Genomic DNA, 23,526 nt, shown 5'->3' with positions numbered 1-23,526 from the left:
AAAAGAGTATTTAACCCCAGTCCACAGACCTTCTCTCTTTTTCATTATCCATCACAATTCATGGCCTGTTTTCTCCTCATCCTTTTTCCTGAGACCAGCCCAGGCACTCAATACTGCCTGGATATCTATCCACACTTCCCCCCAAGGAAATTCACTCTCTCAACCACCAAGATGACAATGTCACGCTTCTCTTTCTTCAAACACCCATGTCATCTACCTCTTACTCCAACCTCCACCATTTCCATCTCACCATCTTTCTTGCCACATCGTTCGTTAAGAAAAGAGCTGTGGGACTTTGTTGGTGATCTGGTGGTTAAGAATCTGCCTTCCAATGTGAGGGATATGGGTTCAATTCCTGGTTAGAGAACTAAGGTCCCACATGCCACTCTGGAGCTTACACGCTTCAACTAGAGAGATGCCCACCGGCTGCAACAAAGACCCAAGAGCCACGACTAAGGCCTGATGCAGCCAAAAATACACCAATATTTTTTAGAAAGAAAAAAGTGGCAAGTTTGCTACTTGTAATAGAAATTCCCTCCTTTTCTATCCCTGTATATTTGTACCCATTTACTCTGCTTTATGGGCTTTCCTGCTTTCCTGGTGGCTCAGTGGTAAAGAACCTGCCTGCCAAGCAGGAAATGGGGGTCTGATCCCTGGATCAGAAAGATCCTCTGGAGAAGGAAGTGGCAACCCACTCCAGTATTCTTGCCTGGAGAATCCCATGGACAGAGAGGAGCCTGGCGGCTATAGTCCACGATGTCACGAAGAGTCAATCACAACTAACGCTTAACTTGCCTCCTCCTACAGTCTGGATAACACCCCTTCTTAGGCATCAAAGACTTCTCTAATTGTTATCTCCAGTGGGTTTCTACCCACTTGCTACTTGGGTTTCTCCCTTGCTACTGAATCTCTCTACTTGTCACGTAACTATGCCTTGACTTCATATTTCCTTTTTTTTTTTTTTTTTTTTGAGATTTTTTTAAAAAAGATTTTTTGATGTGGACCCTTTTTTAAAGTCTTTATTGAATTTGTTACAATATTATTTCTGTTTTATGTTTTGGTTTTTTGGCCCCAAGGCATGCTGGATCTTAGTTCCCTGACCAGGGATCCGCAGTGTACCACCTGCACTGGAAGGCAAAATCTTAATCCCTGGACCACCAGGGAAGTCCTGTGACTCCATATTTCAATCCAGCTACCATCACCCACAGATGACATCCCAGCTACCATTGTCTATCTATGTTGACTTCTTTACCTCCTCGCCACCGTCCCCACCCACTTTCTCTCCTCAAAGTGCATGCCTCCTGCTTCCTAGGGATTGGCTCCAAGCCCCATCTCACCTCACTTTGGGACTCCAACCAAAGTTCCTGTGGTCTACCACACACACTGAAACTTGGATGAGGCCAGTCCTATAGCCTAAATAGCACTTCCCACGGGGACCCTCTGAGCAGGGCACACAAAATGGAAAGCTAGCACACTCCAAAACAAATGATCTCTGGAGACAGTAGAGTAGTCGAGGGCCTTGTTGGACCCCTGGTCTGGAGGGTGATGCCCAAAGCAGTGACTGACAATGAAATTCTTTTCTTTTTCTTTTAATAGGTAAAATTAACGTTTAGCTCAACATTCACATGTTGTCAGTGCAAAAAAAAAATTAATGAGAGATTTTGCCTTCTTTTTTCATACTAAATCTTTGAAGTCCAGTGTGTATTTTGCATTTATAGTGTATCTCAATCTGGGCTTTAAATTTTCATCAAAAATTCTTGAACTGTATTGAGATTTCATAAACTGTACAGTTGAAAAAGAAGATTCAAGTACCAAATTTGTTCCAAACGTGCTTAAATATTTCCAGTGACTAAGCTGAATATCTGCTTCTAAAAGTAAACTTAAACGACTTAACAGCTGACTAAATAAAGGTAAAACTCTCCTGCTCCTTGGTTGCACAAGCTGCATTTCAAGTGCTCACTTGCCACGGGTGGCTAATGGCTGATTGGATATCCAAGCCTAGATCCTCAGGGCAGCTCTCAAACTTGTGCCTCTTTTCATGGTAACAGATGCTCCAGAGAGGTAGCAAAGGATAGCCTCTTGCCTTTGGGGGTTTAAAATCCAACTGAGCGTAAGGAAACATTTAGAGGAGAAGGAAAATATTTTATTTGGTATATTATTCACATCAGATACTTCTCCAATGTTATTTCGTTATCCTTACAACAACCCCATGAGTTGAGTATGCTGAGCCTCTAATTCTTGATGGAGAAACGTGGAGAGATTGTCGGGGTCATATAGCCAGGATGTGGTAGAACCTGCATTTAAATCCAGATTTTAGTGGCTCTAAAACTCCTTCTTTTTCTTATGCTATGTGCTGTGCTGTGCTTGCTTAGTCGCTTAGTCGTGTCCAACTCTTTGCAACCCCAGGCTCCTCTGTCCACGGGGATTCTCACTATACTACATTCAAAAATGCTGGATGCATGTGTGTGCTAAGTTACTTCAGTTCTGTCCGACTCTGTGCAACCCTATGGACTGCAGCCTGCCAGTCTGCCCTGTCAATCTGGAAATTTAATTCCAACCAACCACTTGGAAAGCTATTGTACCCACCACACTCCTACAGCAGGAAGCACTCATAGTGTTTGAGGCCTTAGAAGTTGACACAGCAGAGTTTCATTAACACTTGGTTACTGACTTGCTACAGGACTGGTGCTACCATTTGGGCCACCAAGAGCTTGAAACGTGAAAGTGAAAGTCGCTCAGTTGCGTCCAGCTCTTTGCGACCCCAAGGACTATACAATCCATGGAATTCTCCAGGCCAGAATACTGGAGTGGGTAGCCATTCCCTTTTCCAGGGGATCTTCCCAACCTAGGGATTGAACCTGGCCTCCTGCATTGCAGGTGGATTCTTTCCCAGCTGAGCCACAAGGGAAGCCCAAGAATACTGGAGTGGGTAGCCTATCCCTTTTCCAGGGATCTTCCCAACCCAGGGATCTAACCAAGGTCTCCTATGTTGCAGGTGGATTCTTTACCAACCGAGCTATCAGGAAAGGCATCAGAGCTTGAAAGATCTGGAGCAATTACATAGTCTCAGGGCAAAGATAACCAAACAGTCCCTAACAGAAAGGGTATGGGTACCGGGTTCTCCTGAAACTTTCAGAGATAAAGAGGGAACCTCTGGGACTTCCCTGGCAGTCCAGGGGTTAAGACTCCATGCTTCGAGTGCTTCCACTGTGGGGAGTGCTGGTCCATCCCTGGGCTGGGAACTAAGATCCCACATGCTGCATGATGCGGGGAGGGGAGGGAGAGGGAACCTCTAACGATGGGTTGAGAGAATAGCACCATCGCAGTTGACAGTGGATTGCAAAGTCCCTGGAGCCTAAAGCCTATGCGATGCTACCTGGAGAAGCAGCTGCTTGCTGGCTGGTACATTTGGATTTGTGCAATGGAAAGTCACTGGTAGCCCAGAAATCTATACTTATTTCCAGCTGTGCCAATTCCAAAATATTTGTCTACCTTACCCTTTTCTCCCCTTTACTGAGCTTCACTTTCTCAATCTCAAGCTGAAATCCCAGGGCTCACAAATACTCCCTCTCCTAGGCCAATAAAATGCACAATGGGGTCACTCCAAAGTCTTTAGCCTCATAGCCTATAAGGAAGGAAAGAAATCACATCTGAATTATAGCACAGGCTGGCATGTCTTAAGTGCAATAAGAATGCAGTATTCCATAATGGCTGCACTACCACCATTATTCAGGAAAAAATAAGTGACTTCAAGAAACTGAAATTTCCACTCCCCCTCAAATATCTTTGGGAGTGGAGTGTGTGTGTATGTCGACTGTTGAGGGGAATTGTGGCGGGGAGGATGGGGCAAGAGATTAAATGGATTTGTCAAGAGTGATGTGATACAGGGGAGGTCCCCAGTGGCCTAGTGGTTACGGTTCAGCGCTTTCACTGCAGAGGCTGAGGTTTGATCCTTGTTCGGGGAACCATCCTGCATGTCATGTGATCAAAATACAAAAATTTAAAAAGAGTGATGTGACTAATTAGAGTTCACAGTGTATTAAATAGGTGTCAGAACAAATAAATCTGCAAATCTTACTGGCTTAACTCACTTATGTTTCTTCATCATCTATGTGAAATCAAAAATGGGTATTCTTGAGCAGCAGGCAGGTTTTCCTCCAAGTGGTATTTTAGGAACCAGCGGTTGCAGCACTCAGGCCCACTAGCTGTGGCTCTCAGGCTCTAGAGGGCAGACTCAGCAGTTGCAGCCCATGGGCTTAGTTGTTCCACAGCATGTGGGATCTTTCCAGACCAGGGATTGAACCCATGTCTCATGCATTGGCAGGTGGAAAAACTAGGTCCACATCTCTGAGAACCTGTGGTAAAAGGGGGCGTGAGGATTCTGTACAAGGCAGAAGGACGGAAAACAGCTATTATACTCAGATGGGGTTTTCCTTTCACCTGAGCATGGCATGAAATTTAACTTACCAAAGGGAATGTCTCCTTGTTAGAAGTTCAGGTTATGTGACTCAGGAAGGAATTCTAGAGTTCCATGGAGGCTGGGGGAAACGAGAGGGTGCCAGCGCCCACTCTTAGGTCAAGCCTTGAGCCCTGTAGAATTAATATTTGGGTCTAGAATCTAGTGAGTGGAAATATGTAAGGAAAAGGCAGAAACAGTGTCGGGTGGAGGAGAGAGCTTGGGATTTGAAGTCAGAAAGACTTGGGTAATTAAGAAGTTGTGTGAATCTGGAAGAGTGATTATCTCCCCATGTGCGAAATGGAGATAACCCTTGAAAGAGTATTTTTGATCTTGAAAAGGAGTGAAGATAATATGTGTGTGTGTGTATATATATATAATTATATGTACATGTTCAGTTCAGTCGCTCAGTCATGTCCAACTCTTTGCGACCCCATGAATCACAGCACGCCAGGCCTCCCGGTCCATCACCAACTCCCGGAGTTCACTCAGACTCATGTTTCATCGAGCCTGTGACGCCATCCAGCCATCTCATCCTGGGTCGTCCCCTTCTCCTCCTGCCCCCAATCCCTCCCAGCATCAGACTCTCTTCCAATGAGTCAACTCTTCGCACTGGAGTTTCAGCTTTAGCATCATTCCTTCCAAAGAAATCCCAGGGTTGACCTCCTTCAGAATGGACTGGTTGGATCTCCTTGCAGTCCAAGGGACTCTCAAGAGTCTTCTCCAACACCACAGTTCAAAAGCATCAATTCTTTGGTGCTCAGCTTTCTTCACAGTCCAACTCTCACATCCATGCATGACCACTGGGAAAACCATAGCCTTGACTAGACGGACCTTAGTCGGCAAAGTAATGTCTCTGCTTTTGAATACGCTATCTAGGTTGGTCATAACTTTCCTTCCAAGGAGTAATCGTCTTTTAATTTTATGGCTGCAGTCACCATATGAACATGTAATTGTATATATATTGGAGCTTCCCAGGTAGCGTGGTATTAAAGAATCTGCCTGCCAATGTAAGAGATGCAGGTTTTATCCCTGGACCAGGAAGATCCCCAGGCATAGGAAATGGCAACCAACTCCAGTATTCTTGCCTGGAAAATTCCATAGACAGAGAAGCCTGGCAGGGCCCAGTCAATGAGGTTGCAGAGTCAGACGTGACTGATCAGCTGAGCACATACACACAATTATATGCATTTAAAATACAGGAACGCATGTACACCCCTGGGGGATTCATGTCAATGTATGGCAAAACCAATATAATATTGTAAAGTAATTAGCCTCCAAATAAATAAATAAATAAATAAAATACATATATGTATCATTGTGCATCTATTTATAAAATCTGGCACATAGAAGTGCCTAGTGTATATCAGGTCCTTTTCTTCCCACCTCCTTTTCCTCTGTCACTCAAAGTGGCCTCCATTCTTGAGTGGTTTTGATGATTAGGCAGAACAAGCTATTTCTTTTGCCTCAGAGAGCTTATTTGAAAGAACAACATTACTCAATGCTAAACCCAGGTCTGATTAATCCAGAAAGGACAGCTGCCTATCAGGGATTACACTTGCAGTTACCTGTGTCCTGATCCAGGTTCCATGACCCAGAGCTCAGAGAGAATGAGTATAACTCGCAGCCTCAAAGGAGAGTCCACTCAGCAGCAGGATGTGAATGCTGGGGTTCCAGCCTGTTATCCTCCCCACCATCAACACAGAGCTGTAGGGCCTGCCCTCAAAACACTCAAGGTGATTGGGGCGTCCTGGCAGTGAAACTGTTTACCTTAGATTGGGATTTGAACCCTTAAACTGGGACTCGAACTCCACCAAAATCCTGTTTGGCACGTCAACCCATGTGGCCAGTGTAGGGAATATGCTATGCACAGGCCTGTACTATAATTAACAGGACTTCTTTGAAAAATAAGAACGACTTTCTCATCACCTCCAGTCAAAGGGCTGGGAGCAGTAAAATGTACATCGTGGAAAGACATCTTGGCTTTTTTATTCCTGGCCGTGAGCCCTCGGAGGAGGCCTTCCGGCCGCAGCCATGGCGCCTAGCCAGAACGGCCTGATCCTGAAGCCCCACTTCCGCAAGGACTGGCAGCGGTGCGTGGCCACATGGTTCAACCAGCCAGCTCGCAAGATCCGTAGACGCAAGGCCCGGCAGGCCAAGGCGCGCCGCATCGCCCGGTGCCCCACGTCCGGTCCTCTCCAGCCGGTGGTGAGAGGCCCAACGGTCAGGTACCACAGGAAGGTTCGTGCCGGCAGGGGCTTCAGCCTGGAGGAGCTTAGCGTGGCCGGCATCCACAAGAAGGTGGCCCCGACCATTGGGATCTCGGTGGACCCGAGGCGGCGGAACAAGTGCACGGAGTCCGGGCAGGCCAATGTGCAGCGGCTCAAGGAGTACTGCTCCAAACTTATCCTGTTCCCCAGGAAGTCCTCGGCCCCCAGGAAGGGAGACAGCTCTGCTGAAGAGCTCAAACTGGCCACTCAGCTGACCGGACCTGTTATGCCCATACGGAACGTCTATAAGAAGGAGAAAGCCAGAGTCATCCCAGAGGAGGGGAAGAACTTTAAGGCATTTGCCAGTCTCCGCATGGCCCGTGCCAACACCCGGCTCTTCGGTATACAGGCCAAAAGAGCCAAGGAAGCCGCAGAACAGGATGTTGAAAGGAAAAAATAAAGTGCTGTTGGCAACTTATAATAAACCTGCAGTGTCCATGTAACCTTCCTTGTGTAAGGAGCCAGGGCCTGGGGCGGGGCCGGGGGGGGGGGGCCCTCCTTGAGGGAGACCTGGGGTGTGTATGACCTTTGTCGCAACAGAGCCGTGAGGGAAGCAGCTTTGGTACCTGGGAGGCTTGTGCTTAGTGTTCTTGTCTGGACCCTCCAGCCCAGGAGGTGCTGCGTGTTCCTGTTACTATTAAAATATTATTTTCACATCTAAACAAACAAAAAGAAAGACATCTTGAAAACAAGATGTTGACATATTGATGTGACTGATGGAAAACCATTAGTAACTGTTCTCGTAACCAGAGCCTTGAGGGAGTTGCTGAGAAATGACATTGAGGACTGTGCATTGTATATCTTTATCTCTGATCTGAGATTGTAAACAACAGATGTCTCTAGAGCATTAACAAGGAAGTAGATGTTAGCAATAAAAGACATGCAAGGATTAGGATCTGGGATTTACCTGTGAATGGCATCAGCCCCCTGATCCCCACTTTTATTTGAGTCTTATTTTTCCTTATTCTTCCGTGGCACCACTCCCTCAGGTCAGTTTGTTGTTGGGCTGGTCCCAGCAGCCAGGACTTGAACCCGGCCAAAATCCTGCTTGGGACTTGAAGCCGCATGACTGGGACTCAAACCCAGCCAAAACCCCACCTTGTTCCTGGTTTCAGGAGCTAAAGAAGCTCAGGTACTTGATGTCTCATTGCAGAAAGAATTCAGTGAGAGACAAAGTGATAAGTAAGTAGTTGATTTATTCAGATTTAGAGAGGAGCACACTCCACTGACAGAGTGTGGGTCATCACAGAGGGTGAGTGTGGCAGGTTAGTTTTTATAGGCTGGGTAATTTCATATGCTAATGAGTGGGAGATTACCCCAGCTATTTTTGGGAAGGGGTGGAGATTTCCAGGAATTGGGCCACTGCCCACTACTTGGCCTTTTGACAGTGCCTTGGAACTGTCATGGTGCCTCCGGGTGTGTCATGTAGCTTGCTGATTGAAAATCAAGGTCTAACCAAAGTCCACTTGTCTGCCATTTTGGACCCATTTGATTCTAATAGGTGTATGTTGTGTCCTTCAGTCAGTTCAGTTCAGTCACTCAGTCGTGTCTGACTTTTTGCAACCCCATGGGCTGCAGCATGCCAGGTTTCCCTGTCCATCACTAATCCCCAAGCTTGCCCAAACTCATGTCCATTGAGTTGGTGATGCTATCCAATCAACTCAGCCTCTGTCATCCCTTTCTCCCCCGCCTTCAATCGTTCCCAGGATCAGGGTCTTTTCCAATGAGTCAGTTCTTGGCATCAGGTGGCCAAAATATTGGAGTTTCAGCTTCAGCATCAGTTCTTCCAATGAATATTCAGGACTGATTTCTTTTAGGATTGACAGTTTGATCTCTTTGAAGTCCAAAGCATTCTCAAGAGTCTTCTCCAACACCGCAGTTCAAAAGCATCAATTCTTCTGCACTCAGCCTTCTTTATGGTCCAATTCTCACATTCATACATGACTACCAGAAAAACCATAGCTTTGACTAGACAGACCTTTGCCAGCAAAGCAGTATCTCTGCTTTTTAGTACGCTGTCTAGGTTTGTCATAACTTTTCTTTCAAGGAGCAAGCGTCTTTAAATTTCATGGCTGCAATCACCATCTGCAGTGATTTTGGAGCGCCCCAAAATAAAGTCTGTCACTGTTTCCACTGTTTCCCCACCTATTTGCCATGAAGTGATGGGACCAGATGCCATGATCTTCGTTTTTTGAATGTTGAGTTTTAAGCCAACTTTTTCACTCTCCTCTTTCACTTTCATCAAGAGGCTCTTTAGTTCTTCTTTGCTTTCTGCCATAAGGGTGGTGTTATCTGCGTATCTGAGGTTATTGATATTTCTCCCAGCAATCTTGATTCCAGCTTGTGCTTCATCCAGCCTGGTATTTCGCATGAAGAACTCTGTATATAAGTTAAATAAGCAGGGTGACAATATACAGCCTTGACGTACTCCTTTCCCAATTTGGAACCAGTTTCTTGCTCCATGTCCAGTTCTAATTGTTGCTTCTTCACCTGCATACAGATTTCTCAGGAGGCAGGTAAGTTGGGCTGGTATTTCCATCTCTTTCAGAATTTTCCACATTTTGTTGTGATCCACACAGTCAAAGGCCTTGGTGTAGTCAATAAAGCAGAAGTTGATGTTTTCCTAGAACTCTCTTGCTTTTTCTATGATCCAATGATGTTGGCAATTTGATCTCTGGTTCCTCTGCCATTTCTAAATCCAGCTTGAACATCTGGAAGTTCTTGGTTTATGTACTGTTGAAACCTAGCTTTGAGACTTTCTAGCCTATGAGATGTGTGCAATTGTGTAGTAGTTTGAACATTCTTTGGCCTTGCCTTTCTTTGGGATTGGAATAAAAACTGACTTTTTCCAGTCCTGTGGCCACAGCTGAGCTTTCAAAAGTTGCTGGCATATTGAGTGCAGCACTTTAACATCATTGTCTTTTAGGATTTGAAATAGCGTAACTGGAATTCCATCACCTTCACTAGCTTTGTTCACAGCGATGCTTCCTAAGGCCCACTTGACATCACATTTCAGGACGTCGATCACACTATTGTGGCTCTCTGAGTCATGAAGATCTTTTTGTATAGTTCTTCTGTCTTTTCTTGCCACCTCTTCTTAATATCTTCTGCTTCTGTAGGTCCATACCAATTCTGTCCTTTATTGTGCCTGTCTTTGCATGAAATGTTCCCTTGGCATCTCTAATTTTCTTGAAGAGATCTCTAGTCTTTCCCATTCTGTTGTTTTCCTCTATTTCTTTGCACTGATCACTGAGGAAGGCTTTCTTGTCTCTCCTCACTATTCTTTGGAACTCTGCATTCAAATGGGTATATCTTTCCTTTTTTCCTTTGCCTTTCACTTCTCTTCTTTTCTCAGCTATTTCTAAGACCTCCTTAGAAAACCTTTTGCCTTTTTGCATTTCTTTTTCTTGGGGATGGTTTTGATCATTGCCTCCTGTACAATGTCACAAACCTCCGTCGATAGTTCTTCAGGCACTCTGTCTATCAGATCTAATATCTTAAATCTATTTGTCACTTCCACTGTATAAGCATAAGGGATTTGATTTAGCCCACACCTGAATGATCTAGTGGTTTTCCCTACTTTCTTCAATTAAGTCTGAATTTGGCCATAAGCAGTTCACGATCTGAGCCACAGTCAGCTCCTGGTCTTGTTTTTGCTGACTCTATACAGCTTCTCCATCTTTGGCTGCAAAGAATATAATCAATCTGATTTCAGTTTTGACCATCTGGTGATGTCTATGTTAGAGTTGTCTCTTATGTTGTTGGAAGGGAGTTGCTATGGTTGCTATGACCAGCGCGTTCTCTTGGCAAAACTCTGTTAGCCTTTGCCCTGCTTCATTTTTGTACTCCAAGGCCAAACTTGCCTATTACTCCTACTTTTGCACTCCAGTCCCCTGTGATGAAAAGGACATCTTTTTTTGGTATTATTTCTGGATGGTCTTGTAGGTCTTCATAGAACCATTCAACTTCAGCTTCTTCGGCATTAGTGCTTGGGGCACAGACTTGGATTACAGTGATATTGAATGGTTTGCCTTGGAAACAGAGATTGTTCTGTCATTTTTGAGATTATACCCAAGTACTGCATTTTGGACTCTTTTGTTGACTATGAGAGCTACTCCATTTCTTCTAAGGGATTCTTGCCCACAGTAGTAGATGTAATGGTCATCTGAATTAAATTCACCCATTCCAGTCGATTTCAGTTCATTGATTCCTAGAATGTCAATGTTCCCTCTTGCCATCTCCTGCTTGACCACTCCCAATTTACCTTGATTCATGGACCTAACATTGCAGGTTCCTATGCAATATTGTTCTTCACAATGTTGGACTTTACTTCCACCACCAATCACATCTACAGCTGGGCATTTTTTTTAGCTTTGGCTCTGTCTCTTCATTCTTTCCGGAATTATTTATCCACTGATCTCCAGTAGCATATTGGGCACCTACCGACCTGGGGAGTTCATCTTTCAGTATCCTATCTTTTGCCTTTTCATACTGTTGTGTTCTTGGGTTGTGTCATTCTTTCAAAAGTTGTGCCATGCCCCTTTCCCTTCTCTTACAGCAGCAACTACCTATTACCATCAGGAGGAGGAAGTCAGGGACCCAGGACAAAGGCAAGAAGGGGAAAGAAGTGGGAAAATCAAGGGGCACATTGTATAGGAAGAAAAAGTGCAGGGGGGCATCTCAAGTGCCAGCTCTGTGCCTGCTCACACTCTTGCCCTCCAAATGCACTCCTCACCCTTCCTGCAAGCCTCCTTTGCTGCTGCACACATCTGTATTCAACAAGCTGTCTTGCCAGGCGCATAATGAATGCCCAATAATACCAATAATACAGAGTTCCTTTCATTTAAAGGAGAAGCATCCTTTAAAATGAAAAGCTGCTGGGGACTTCCCTGGTGGTCCAGTGGTTAAGAAGCCATGCTTCCAGTACAGGGGGTACAGGTTTAATCCCTGATCAGGAACTAAGATCCCACATACCATGAGGCCAACACTGAAAAAAATAAATGAAAAAATAAACAGAAAAGCTCTCACATCTGTGGAGGTTTAAACTAACAACCTTCTTAGAGATGAGGAATCTTGAGCCCTAGAGAAGGCATGAGTTAATCCAAGGACACACAGTGGTGACTCGGACAATTAAGCCTGGGTTCCTTGAGTTACGAGCAAGATTCCTTTTTAAAATAAAACTCTCTTGAATCCTTGAAAACAGCAACATTTGATGGGTGTTTGCTATCTTCCAGGCACTGTTCTGAATATAATTATTCAATTGAGTTCTCACTCATATCTGGTATGTGGAACAGTCATTGCTGATTAGAAGCCGCTATTGTTGCTGATCATAATGTTATGAAAACTCTTATTGGGAGTGGGAACTCTTTGGGTGGGGACAAATCCTTCCAGACACTGGCCAGGCTCTTGAGCATCTTTTGGAAAAATGATGATTGTCTGTGACTTAACTGACCCTCCTCTAGCTAATGACTCTTTAGACAAAAATTGGTCACCTGCTAAGCTTCCTGACCTCCATACCAGAATCATGAACTCACAGATAGTCACTGTGCTGACAGTAATACCAGCTTAAGCCCCGGAGTCTCTTCATGATTCAGTCTATAATTCCCAGCAGAATAAAATATGGAAAGATTCTGATTCCTCTTTCTTTAGTGGTATTTCCTTAATGAACTGATACACTTTGGCCTGAGTTGTCTGCAGGTGCCCTAATATAGGAAATAGAAAGGCATGCATTCTCTTTCACAGAAATTAATAATAGTAGCTGCCAGTTCTGAGGATTGTATACATATAAATCCGTACACATCAGTCTGTCCAACAACCCTATGAGGAGTTGTTGCCTATGCCTGCTTATCAGATGAGGAAGCAAAACCCAGAAAAGGAAGGCAATTTTCCCAAGGTAAAAACACAGCTAGCAGGTAGTGGAGCCACATGTAAATTGGATCCGTCATACTCTAGAGTCCTCTTTCTTACCTACACTACTGTATAAGCATTGGTCTCATGTTCACAACCTCAGAATGACCGAGTGAAGAGCCACGAATAAGGCCCATCTGTTGTTCCTCAACTCTCCTAAAATCAAAGTTACAGTTTTAGGCGGATGAACCCTCCCTTTGATCTGACTGTGTGCTCAGAATCTTCTCTAGCTCAGAGCTGCTGTGCTCTGCTAATGAAAGCATGACGATTATTCCCTATGAGGTGAAGTAGAATTCTGTGTCCTCAAAGCTCATTTATCTGTGCCACATAGAGGAAATTTTCTAAGAATCTGGACTTAACCCGATGGTAATGAGTTCTAGAGAAGAGCGCTATCTTTGAAGTTTAAGCTTGGTTCTCCATTAAAATGCTGTTTGGGGGATGTTAATAAACTTCTCCGTGACTTAGTTTGCTCATCTGTAAAATGGCAATAATGCTATATGTATTGGAAACCATATTGTGTGTTTTCCTAATTATAATGTCTCCCTGAATCCCCCTCCAACACACACACACACACACACACACACACACACACACACACACACACACACACATACACACACACAGTCCTCAGCAGCTTTGTTTGTGTTGTTAGTTTGAGGGGATGGAGGTGACACCTGACTCAAACCAGGCCAAGGAAATTCTCTCCCCTGGCATTTTAGATGTGGGATTGGGAAAAATCTAGCACTTTCTGGACTCATCTTGAACTCTAGGGCTCAGAGGAGGTCATATTCCCCCTACCAAATGGTTTGACAAACTGAGAAAGATGGTCAGCAGAGAAAAAATGATGAAATAGATGTGAAAGTGAAGCAGAGATGGCTCCTTTGCATTTTCATACTTAATTTCCTCTTTTAGCAATCGGACTCCTAACCAACAAACCCCCTCACAGCCTTGTTAGAATTAAATACGAGGAGGTCTTTAAGGAGCCAAGCCAGGAATAAAACCAGTGCTCACTAAATGTAGAAGTTGTTATGCCCTTTGCTCACATCTGCGGTGGGCTTCTATTCAGATACAGGTTTTGTTGACATTTTTCTGGTGACAAAGCAAACAACTTTTTTGACTTTATAGACCTATAAGGCTTACGTGTCTATTTAGCTCACAGCACCAAATAGCTGCACGCCAAGGCAAATCCAGGGAAGACTAAGGCCTCATTACCAAGACTCCGAAGGCCCTGCTCAGCTCTAAGGAATCTAGAGGGTAAGCTAAGCATGTACTTTCAGCACCAGCAAAACAAAGAACCCAAAATAAAATCAGAAAGAGAACACCTAAAAGGAAATGAATTTAATTTCAACAATACTTTTCAGCTTAGGGCAGTTTTTAAAATTTTTTGGCCTTTTTGAAAAATTGAAATTGCATATAGAGTGATATTCTTTTCACTGTTTAGCATCTCTAAAAGTTTTTTGGCTCTGAACTATCACAGAAGTTAGACAGCAACCAATCTTACCTTTGGGATAGGTAGGATTGAGTTCAGGTAATTTGCCAAATTGCTTGATGAATAATCCATAAATGTAGCCCTTAACCCACCTAGGGGTATTCACAATGAATGAGGTCAATGGTTTGCCCAAAGGACCTCTGACAGGTGTATTTCAAGAATTGTGACAAATGGAGCGTAACAGGGCAGATCGCTTCCTGTAGCTGCAGAATTAGGGACCAGGGCCCCTGGTGAAACGTCGAGCACTGCACTCTCTAAAGGGAAGTCAGCCATCTCGCCGAGGCCATACTAAGAGACTATAAACTGGTCCTACCATTAGCAACCAGTCCAGTCATCCTCATCTTACATTACAATAGCGATCACACGGGACACAGTATTGATGACCAAAATTCATACATGCCTCCCCTCCATTCCCACTAACACTGGGGAGGGAAGATGGCCCATTCCTCCAAAACCCAAGGGGAGTGTGTGTTTCAGATGAGGAGTGGGGAATGAAGTTCACTCCCTGGCTGACTGGTTACTGTAGCCCTCCCTCAGCCCAGTGCTTCATGATGAGAGACACTCTGGAAGAGTTGAACACATGTATTGGGAATCTGGGTTCTCAGAAATGAAGGTGGACAGGATGAGGTGGAATGCCATGCCAGGAAAACGACACTGATCATCCAGGCAAAGGCTGCCATACCATACCACCTTTACTTAGGTCCTCAGCAGAAGAGAGAAGCAGACCCCACCCAAAGGAGACTGGAGTCACCTCCTTGCCACCAGCAGCACCCCTGTGGCTGTGTTACCACTCCTCCCTGCCCTCAATTCCAGAGGCGCCAGGGCCCAGAGCAAGGCGGGGTGAAGAAGAGCAGGCTGTGGCTTCCCCAGCTAGCAACACACTCCTACTTTGTAATCACTGTCAGGACCTATTCCTCATGCCCAGCACCTGCCTGGCCCAGAGAAGACATCTGATACTTGTGTTCAAAAAGGAAGGAGTGAATGAAAGTTCCCCTATTTCAGTTCACCCCCTTTCTTAGTCACTCACTGCTTTCCTGGTTTAGGAGTCTTATGTGTCGGTCAGAGGAGGGTGTTTCCTTGGCTCAGAGACTTAGGTAATAACGTGACATTACCCAAGGTACACATGGGGTGTGTGTCACATTTCTCAGGAAATGTCAGCTTCTGGGCAGGGCTTAGACTCCCGCAGTTTCTAGTCCCACCCCCAGCCTCTCATTCCAGCTCAGAGCGTGAAAGAGAATAAATTTCTGCTCTTCTGAGCCTTGTTGCGTTTTTATCCGAAGACCTCCAGCAGCAGCATGAAGTTGGGAGGCTTCCTCCTGCTTGTGACCCTAGTCACCCTCAGCTCAGTGGTGCAGGAGCTTCAGGCTGCGGTGAGACCGTTTAGAGTTTTTGGTGAGTCCATGCAGAAGGCAGCCCTATCCTTTTTGCAATGAAGGAGCCAGAATGTAAACCAATGGGGGCCAGTGGGTACAGGGGAAGGAGGGGAAGAAAAGAGAGAGGGGAAGGTATTCCAGGCAAGCAGTCACTGCAGGGGCCCACCTTGACTGCAGGGTCTCTGTGCTTCTGCTTTTACTTTCTCCTCTCCTTTCCTCTGATCATCCCTCCATCTGGACTCTCCAAAAGTGAAGCCTTTTGCCCTCTCATTGGTCTCCGGCCATTTCCCCAGCCTCTCTCTCTCCACCGGTTTGTTTGTCTCTTGCTACAAATAAGTTGGATTGCTTACAGAAAATATTTTCTTAAATACGTGAAACATGATTCATATTTCCCTTTTACTGCCAACATTCTCAAAGGAGTAATCTTCATTCTCTGCCTTTTCTTCCCCATAACTCATCCCTTAATCCCCTGAAGGCTGACTGTAGTCTCTATTGCTGCCTCTACCACTCTCCCAGATTTTCTCCTTCTTCCCCCTTTTTTTTTTAATTTTTTTTTTTAAATTTACTTATTTGGGCTTCCCAGGTGGCGCTAGAGGTAAAGAACCTGCCTGCCAATGCAGAAAACGTAAGAGACTCAGGTTCGATCCCTGGGTTGGGAAGATCCCCTGGAGGAGGGCACAGCAACCCACTCCAGTATTCTTCCCTGGAGAATCCCACAGACAGAGGAGCCTGGTGGGCTACATACGGTCACAAAGAGTCAGACATGACTGACATGACTTAGCACACACGTTTACTTATTTACTTGGCTGTGCCAGGTCTTAGCTGCCGCACACAAGATCTTCCATCTTCGTTGCAACACGCAGCATCTTTAGTTGCACCATGTTAGATCTAGTTCCCTGACCAGGGATTGGACCCAGGCTCCCTGCAACGGGATTATACTGTCTTGGCCACTGGACCACAAGGGAAGTCCCTCTCCCAGATCTTCTTAACAAACCTCACAACTGTCTTGAGGAACCAGTTAAAGGTTAAAAGTCTTTAAGCTCTGCAGCATCTTTTTGCTTGCCAGTCCGTCCGTCAATTCTCCAGCTTTTTTCTCTCTTAGATTATCTTCACTGTATCTTCCTCTCCCTAAGTGTCATTGGAAACTCTTGCCCCTCTCTTCTTTGTTCTCCTTCCCTTACATTGGTTGCCAAATACCAGTCCTTCTTTGCAACTGGTTCTTACACGTGTTCCTTCCTTTCCAACCCTCATTGTCACACTGCCTTTTCAGCCCTGATTACTCCACGCCCGGCCCAGTAAGGTGGCTTCCTGACAGCTCTCCTTGCCCCTCTCTTTCTTCTGAAGGTTGCCTGCTTGGTGAATCCCGGTCCATGCTATACTCTCACACCATCACATCTCTCTCTTGACCTACCAAATGAAATCTCAGTCCTAGGTCCCTCTGTAACTTTGTCCTCTGCCTGCTGTGGGCTTGTCTAGAAGCTCAGACAGTAAAGAATCTGCCTACAATTCAGGAGACCTGGGTTCGATCCCTGGGTTGGGAAGATCCCCTGAAGAAGGAAATGACAACCCACTCCAGTATTCTTGCCTGGAGAATCCCATGAACAGAGGAGCCTGGCAGGCTGCAGTCCATGGGGTTGCAAAGAGTCAGACATCACTGAATGGTGGGGAAGGGAGGTGCTGCAAACCTGTCTGCCTTGACTTCCAACTATTCCCTAGTACTTATCCAGCCTTCCGTTTGCTACTCTTCCTGTATTCCTGGTATTTCAGGGTGAAGAGTGAGGAGATGAGGCACCTAGGGTGCACAATTGAAGGAGGTGCTCACTCTCAGAGTTGTTCAAAGGCCTCCTTAAATGCTGTGTCCTGGGTGCCTCATGCACTTTTCTCTAGTCCCGCCCTGTTGCATTCTCCTCTTGTGAAGTTTTCCTAGTAATTCTTTTCTCTTCTCCACCCTCCCTCTCAATTCTGCCTTTAAAAGATTCCCATACTTCAAGACTTACCCTTCCTGATTCATTGGAAGTGATGTCCTCTCTTTTGCAAGCCCCTTTAGTCCTTTGGATAAACCTCTCTCAGGACATGTGCCAAATACTGCTTTGCTTTTAGTACTTTAAACATAAACTTTATCGCCACTGTGAGGCTCTAAGCTGTTGGAAAGTAATAACCTAATCTTACATCTCCATGGGCTTCGCAGCTGGCTTAGTGGTAAATCTGCCTGCCAACACAGGAGACTCATATTCAATCCCTGGGTTGGGAAGATCCCCTGGAGAAGGAAATGGCAACCCACACCCGTATTCCTGCCTGGGAAATCCCCATGGACAGAGGAGCCTAGCAGGCTATAGTCTGTGAGGTTGCAAAGAGTTAGACATGACTTAGCGACTAAACAGACCAATTCAATCCACATATCCATACTTCCTGTATAACTTAACCTCTGTGCTTTGTACATAGTAAGAAATCAACAGGTATTAATGAGTGACCAAACTGCTATGAGTGGAGACAAGAATTCTCACATTCTCTCACCATAAATCAAAACAGCTAATAAAAGCATGGAGGGACTGTATTGATCTTCTCTGAGGTCAGCAAGTACATAGTAGACATCCCACCCCGCTCCCGTATTACATCATCAGACATTGCTAATCAGTTATAGCACTCTTTCTCTTTGAGCCTTGACAAGGCAATCCAGCCTTCTCCACACAGCATCAGAACAGTCACCTCCATTGACTGGAGCTGACACTGGAGAGTGAACTTCATCCAGCCCTCCTGGATCTAAGGACTTCATTTTACCTTTGAGAAAACAAAGGCCCAGAGAGGTTCAGAGAGAGAATCAGGTAGAGAATCTCCTGATCACAGCTGAGTCACCCACCCAAGCACAGCACATATTCATCCACAGCTCTGCACACATTTTGTTAGAAACGCTTGCAGGGTCTTAACCAGCTCCCTGGACCTATTTCATTGGTCCTCAAAGACTAACCTTGAGGCTCTGGGAGTGTGGGGAGCCTCCACTTGGGTCAGGAGTGACTCCTTGAAATCTGGAGATGGACTTTTCATGCCAGGGTCAGTTTCACCCTCTGGGATGGCAGAGGGAGGTTGGTCTAGGGGCCAGAGAGTCTGGGCTGGATCCGACTTCTGTACTGACTAGTGGGAAAGTCACCTCAGTGCACCCCAGCTGCCATGCCTGTAAAAAGGGGCCAGTCAGATTCATTGCCCAGAGTGACTACAGGGCACCCTTGATGACATTCAGCTAAGTGTAAGTCTTCCCATCTCTGCCCCTTTCCTTGCAGAGAGAAGAGAGGGCACTGAAGTGGGCTTCTCTGCACTTCCCCTCCACAGATGCAATTATCCTCCTTTTCAAAAAAATTTCTGAGTGTAGTTGATTTACAATGTTGTGTTAATTTCAAGTGTACAACAAAGTGAATTAATTATGCACGTACATATATTCACTCTGTTTTTTTAGATTCTTTTCCCATATAGGCCATTACAGAGTATTGAGTAGAGTTCCCCGTGCTATAGGGCAGGTTCTTATTATCTGTTTTGTACACAGCAGTGTGTATATGTGAATCCCAATCTCCCAATTTGTCCCTTCCCCCCTTATCCTCTGGTAACCATAAGTTTGTTTTCTACATCCACGACTATACTTCTGTTTTGTAAATGAGTTCATTGGTGCCCTTGTTTTTTAGGTTCCACATATAAGCGATGTCATATGGTATTTGTCTTGCTGTGTCTGACTTACTTCATTCAGTATGACAATCTCAGTCCATCCATGTTGCTGCAAATGGCGTTTTTATTCTGTTTTATTGCTGAGTAGTATTCCATTGTATATGCGTGCCATAGCTTTTTTACCCATTCCTCTGTTGATGGACAATGAGATGGCTTCCATGTCCTGGCTATGGTAAACAGTGTGGCAATGAACACTGGGGTGCATGTATCTTTTTGAATCACGGTTTTCTCTGGGTTGGAGAAGGAAATGGCCACCCACCCACTCCAGTGCCCTTGCCTGGAAAATCCCATGGACAGAGGAGCCTGGTAGGCTACAGGCCATGAAGTCACAAAGAGTCAGACACAACTGACAGACTTCACTTTTTTTCACTTTTCCTCTGGGTATATGCCAGGAGTAATTAATTATTCTGTTCTTTAAAGTAGATCTTGCTTTGTTGAGATTGTGTGAATGCCTTGCTTTTCACTGAAATACATAAGATGTTAATGAGTACTATTCTGTGATTAATCATTTATAAATTGTATTATGTATTGAACTTGAAGATGGAATTGGCTCCTTAATCATGGGCTGGCCTCCCTAACACCTGTGTCTAGAGCATGGCACTTTTCAGCTGGTCTGTTCTAATGCAGGCACCTGTGTTGACCTCTGCAATGGCGACTGGGACTGTGGTCCAGAAGAGCGCTGTGTCAGCAATGGCTGTGGCCACGTCTGTGTTTCAAACTAAGGTAAAAACGTCAGGTCCTTCCCTGCTTCCTCATTCCATGTTGGAGCCAGGCAGGCAGTACTCTTGGCCCTAGCGGAACTTCCCAGAAGTAGATGAGACAGAAGCCTATCGCTTATGACTTCTCCCTCTTCACTCACCCTTCCCAAGGAAAAAAAGCACCTATCCCAAGATGGTGGTTTCCAAATAATTTTATTTAAAATAATTTCATTACCTGATATATCCTAGAGAAAAATCAGACTATTCATTTAAGAGGAAAAAAAAAAGATAAAAATCACCCTCCCGCAAATGATGTTTGCTTAACACTTCAGTGCATATTTCAAACACACGACACACGTGTATAATATCTAAGTGAAAACAACATAATCATGTACCTATTTTGATTTCTTGATTACTTCACTTAGAGATAGCTAGTGAGAGAATTCCCTGACAGTCCAGTGGTTAAGATTCCATGGTTCCAATGCAGAGGACACAGGTTCGATCCCTGGTTGGGGAATTAAGATCCCACATGTGGTACATACAGCCATTTTAAAAAAAGAAGAAATAGCTAGTAAACAACTTTTAATATCAACACTGATGTTTCTATTCCATCATCTCTAATGCCCTTCATGTATGCTCATATACTTAGCAAGCTCCATAAGACACATTAAACACATTTCTTATTTTTAATATCATTAAAATGGCTGTAGTGAATACTGATTGGTGTACACACTGTTATTAATTTATTTGGAATAAATTCTAAGGTGTACAATTGATGACCAAGGAGTATGCTAATTTTAAGCCTTGGATGACATTGCCATAGTAAATGATAAGAGCCCCTTTCCTATAAAAATATTTCCCAGGCTTCACGTGATAAATCCTTTACTGTCAGTAGCTATTGACTGAAAACAATGCAAAATAAAAAAGCTACCAGGATTCAGTTTTGATTACAAATTGTGTTAAACACAACAGAATCAACACATACATTTAAGATACTCTGCTTGTGTTCAGAATGTATTGTTTGTCTTATCCACCCACAATGCCTAGGGCATTTATGGCCTTGTTGGTTCCTGGCAGGTTCTTATCGCGTCCCAGAACTGGAAAATCTTGTCTCTCAATTGTATTCTGTGGATCCAGGTCCCCAAATAGCAGTTCTCACGCATAATTGTTTTGTACATTTCACAAGATGAAGACTTACCCCAAGGGCCCCCTTTCTCTAGTAACTGTTCATTCCTTCCTAGAGTTCCTATTTCCAAAGATGTGATTATCCGAAGGTCCTTGCCCAGCAAGACAGATGAAGACAGGGACCTATGGATGGAGTGGACAAACGATGCGGATGGGAAGAGAAAATACTTGTTTCTTTTAATAAATCATCATCATTAAAAGCACCCACAGTACCTGATTTGTTTGGTGAGGGATGATAAAGAAGATGATGAGGCAATGGGGAATAGATGACATTTGTTGAGCACTTGCTATTCAACAAGGACTGTTAAACACCCCACAAGTATCATCTAATTTATCCTACAACCTTGTGACTATGCTTATTATCACTACCACTTTACATATAAGGACATTGAAGTCTGAAGAAATTAATTTGCTCAAAGTCATCAAACAGACAAGTGTCAGGGCTTTAAGTATATTTCCACATCAAACTTTAAGTCCTATACATTATGGCATAGTAGTTAGGATATCCAACTTGGAATTTCAAACCTAGGCCCACCATGCAACTGTGTGACCTTTAGCATATGTCCTAACCTTTCTGTACTTCAGTTTCCTCCACTATATAACAGTTTATACTTTATAGAGCTGCAAGGATAAAAGCAGTGAGTTTACATAAAGTGCACTGAATAGTGCCTGACACATGGGACACATCCAATAAATGTTAACTAAATGATCATTATTATTATCAAATTGATGAGCTGATGACTCTTAGTCCTAATTTTTTAAGACTCTAGAACAGAACCCAAGGCTAATTCTCCTTCCTGGTCTCTCTTGCTGCTGCTGCTGCTAAGTTGCTTCAGTCGTGTCCGACACTGTGCGACCCGAGACAGCAGCCCACCAGGCTCCCCCGTCCCTGGGATTCTCCAGGCAAGAACACTGGAGTGGGTGGCCATTTCCTTCTCCAATGCATGAGAGTGAAAAGTGAAAGTGAAGTTGCTCAGTTGTGTCTGACTCCTAGCGACCCCACGGATTGCAGCCTACCAGGCTCCTCTGTCCATGGGATTTGCCAGGCAAGAGTACTGGAGTGGGTTGCCATTGCCTTCTCCGCCTGGCCTCTCCTAGTTTATCTCAATATTAAAAACCAGCCCCCTCACCTCCTGTTTTCCCCATTACAAAATGTGGGAGGTTAAAATCGACTTAAAATATCTTATCTATGTTTTTCACAGTCACAGTGTTAAAATTCAACTGGTCCTGGGACATTCCTGGCTATCCAGTGGCTAAGACTCTGTGCTCCTGATGCAGGGGGCCTGGGTTCAGTCCTGGTAAGGGAATGAGATCCCTCACATCACAACAAAGACAGAAGATCCCATGTGTTACAACTAACCCAGCACAGCCACGTCAACAAATAAAGTTAATATGAAAAAAAAAAAAAAAGATTCAACTGGCCCAGGCTGTTTGTAGTCTGATGTTGACTTATTTACTGCCTTCATAGCCCCTGACAAACCATTTAAATTTTCTTTCAAACCACTTAAACTTTCTGTAGCTGTAAAAGGGAGAAATAATAATATCCACCTCATTTGAATCCTAAGGTGTATAGGACTTTACAGCATACAGAACATTTGATTTTCACATTAACCAAGAAATGGCAAATAGAGGCTCTGAATAAAATAGTGAATCCATTCATTCTGTCAACAGATATTTCGGGTTGCCTGTTACATCCCAGGTGCTACTCGAGCAATGAGGATACAGTAGTGAACCAGGCAGATGGTATCTGCGCTTTCATAAAGCTTACATTCTAGAGGAAGAAACAGGTAATAAACAAGTAAATAAAGAAGATAATTACACATTATGGTCAATGTTCTGAAGGAAGTAAGGATGTGAATTAGAAATGGGGAAAGGGGGTAAAATAAAGCCTACTTCCATTAGAATGATCCAGACCCTAATGAGGTGATAAAAATGAAATTTTAACAGGGTTCCAAAACGTGAAACAAGTGAAGGACTTCCTTGGTAGTTCAGTGGCTAAAACTTCACCTTCCAATGCAGGGTGCAGATTCCATCCCTGGTTGGGGAGCTATGATCCTACATGCCTCTGAGTCAAAAAATAAATAAATAAACAGAAGCAATATTGTAACAAATTCAATAAAGACTTTAAAAAATGGTCCACATCTGGATTTCCCTGGTGGTCCAGTTGTAAAGAATCTGCCTGCCAATACAGGGAACATGAGTTCACTCCCCAGTTGGGGGAGATTCCACATGCCTCAGAGCAAGTAAGCCCATGTGCCACAATTACTGAGCCTGCACTCTAAAGCCTGTGCTCTGCAATAAGAGAAGCCACTGCAATGAGAAGCCTGTGTACCATGAAAAAGCGTAGCGCCTGCTCACCACAACTAGAGAGAGCCTGAATGCAGCAGTGAAGACTCAGTGCAGCCAAAACTAAAAAGAAATACTTTTTTAAATGCTT

At 44.4% G+C, this 23,526-nt stretch overlaps 1 protein-coding gene across 1 annotated transcript; it reads left to right on the top strand.

Moving 5' to 3' along the window:
• The first annotated feature begins 6,456 nt into the window (after positions 1–6,456).
• LOC101113344 (large ribosomal subunit protein eL13) lies at positions 6,457–8,506 on the top strand. The gene has a single exon (XM_027975491.3). It carries the CDS (start codon positions 6,491–6,493, stop codon positions 7,124–7,126), a length of 636 nt encoding a protein of 211 aa, XP_027831292.1. The 5' UTR covers positions 6,457–6,490; the 3' UTR covers positions 7,127–8,506.
• Positions 8,507–23,526: the final 15,020 nt, after the last annotated feature.

The sequence above is a fragment of the Ovis aries genome, chromosome 11 (genome assembly GCF_016772045.2).
Source record: "Ovis aries strain OAR_USU_Benz2616 breed Rambouillet chromosome 11, ARS-UI_Ramb_v3.0, whole genome shotgun sequence".
NCBI classification, from domain to species: Eukaryota; Metazoa; Chordata; class Mammalia; order Artiodactyla; family Bovidae; genus Ovis; species Ovis aries.
This window is presented reverse-complemented; position numbering and strand designations above follow the sequence as displayed.

Coding starts and splice junctions, on each gene's coding strand:
- LOC101113344 (XM_027975491.3), top strand. CDS start 6,491: ATGGCGCCTAGCCAGAACGGCCTGATCCTGAAGCCCCACTTCCGCAAG.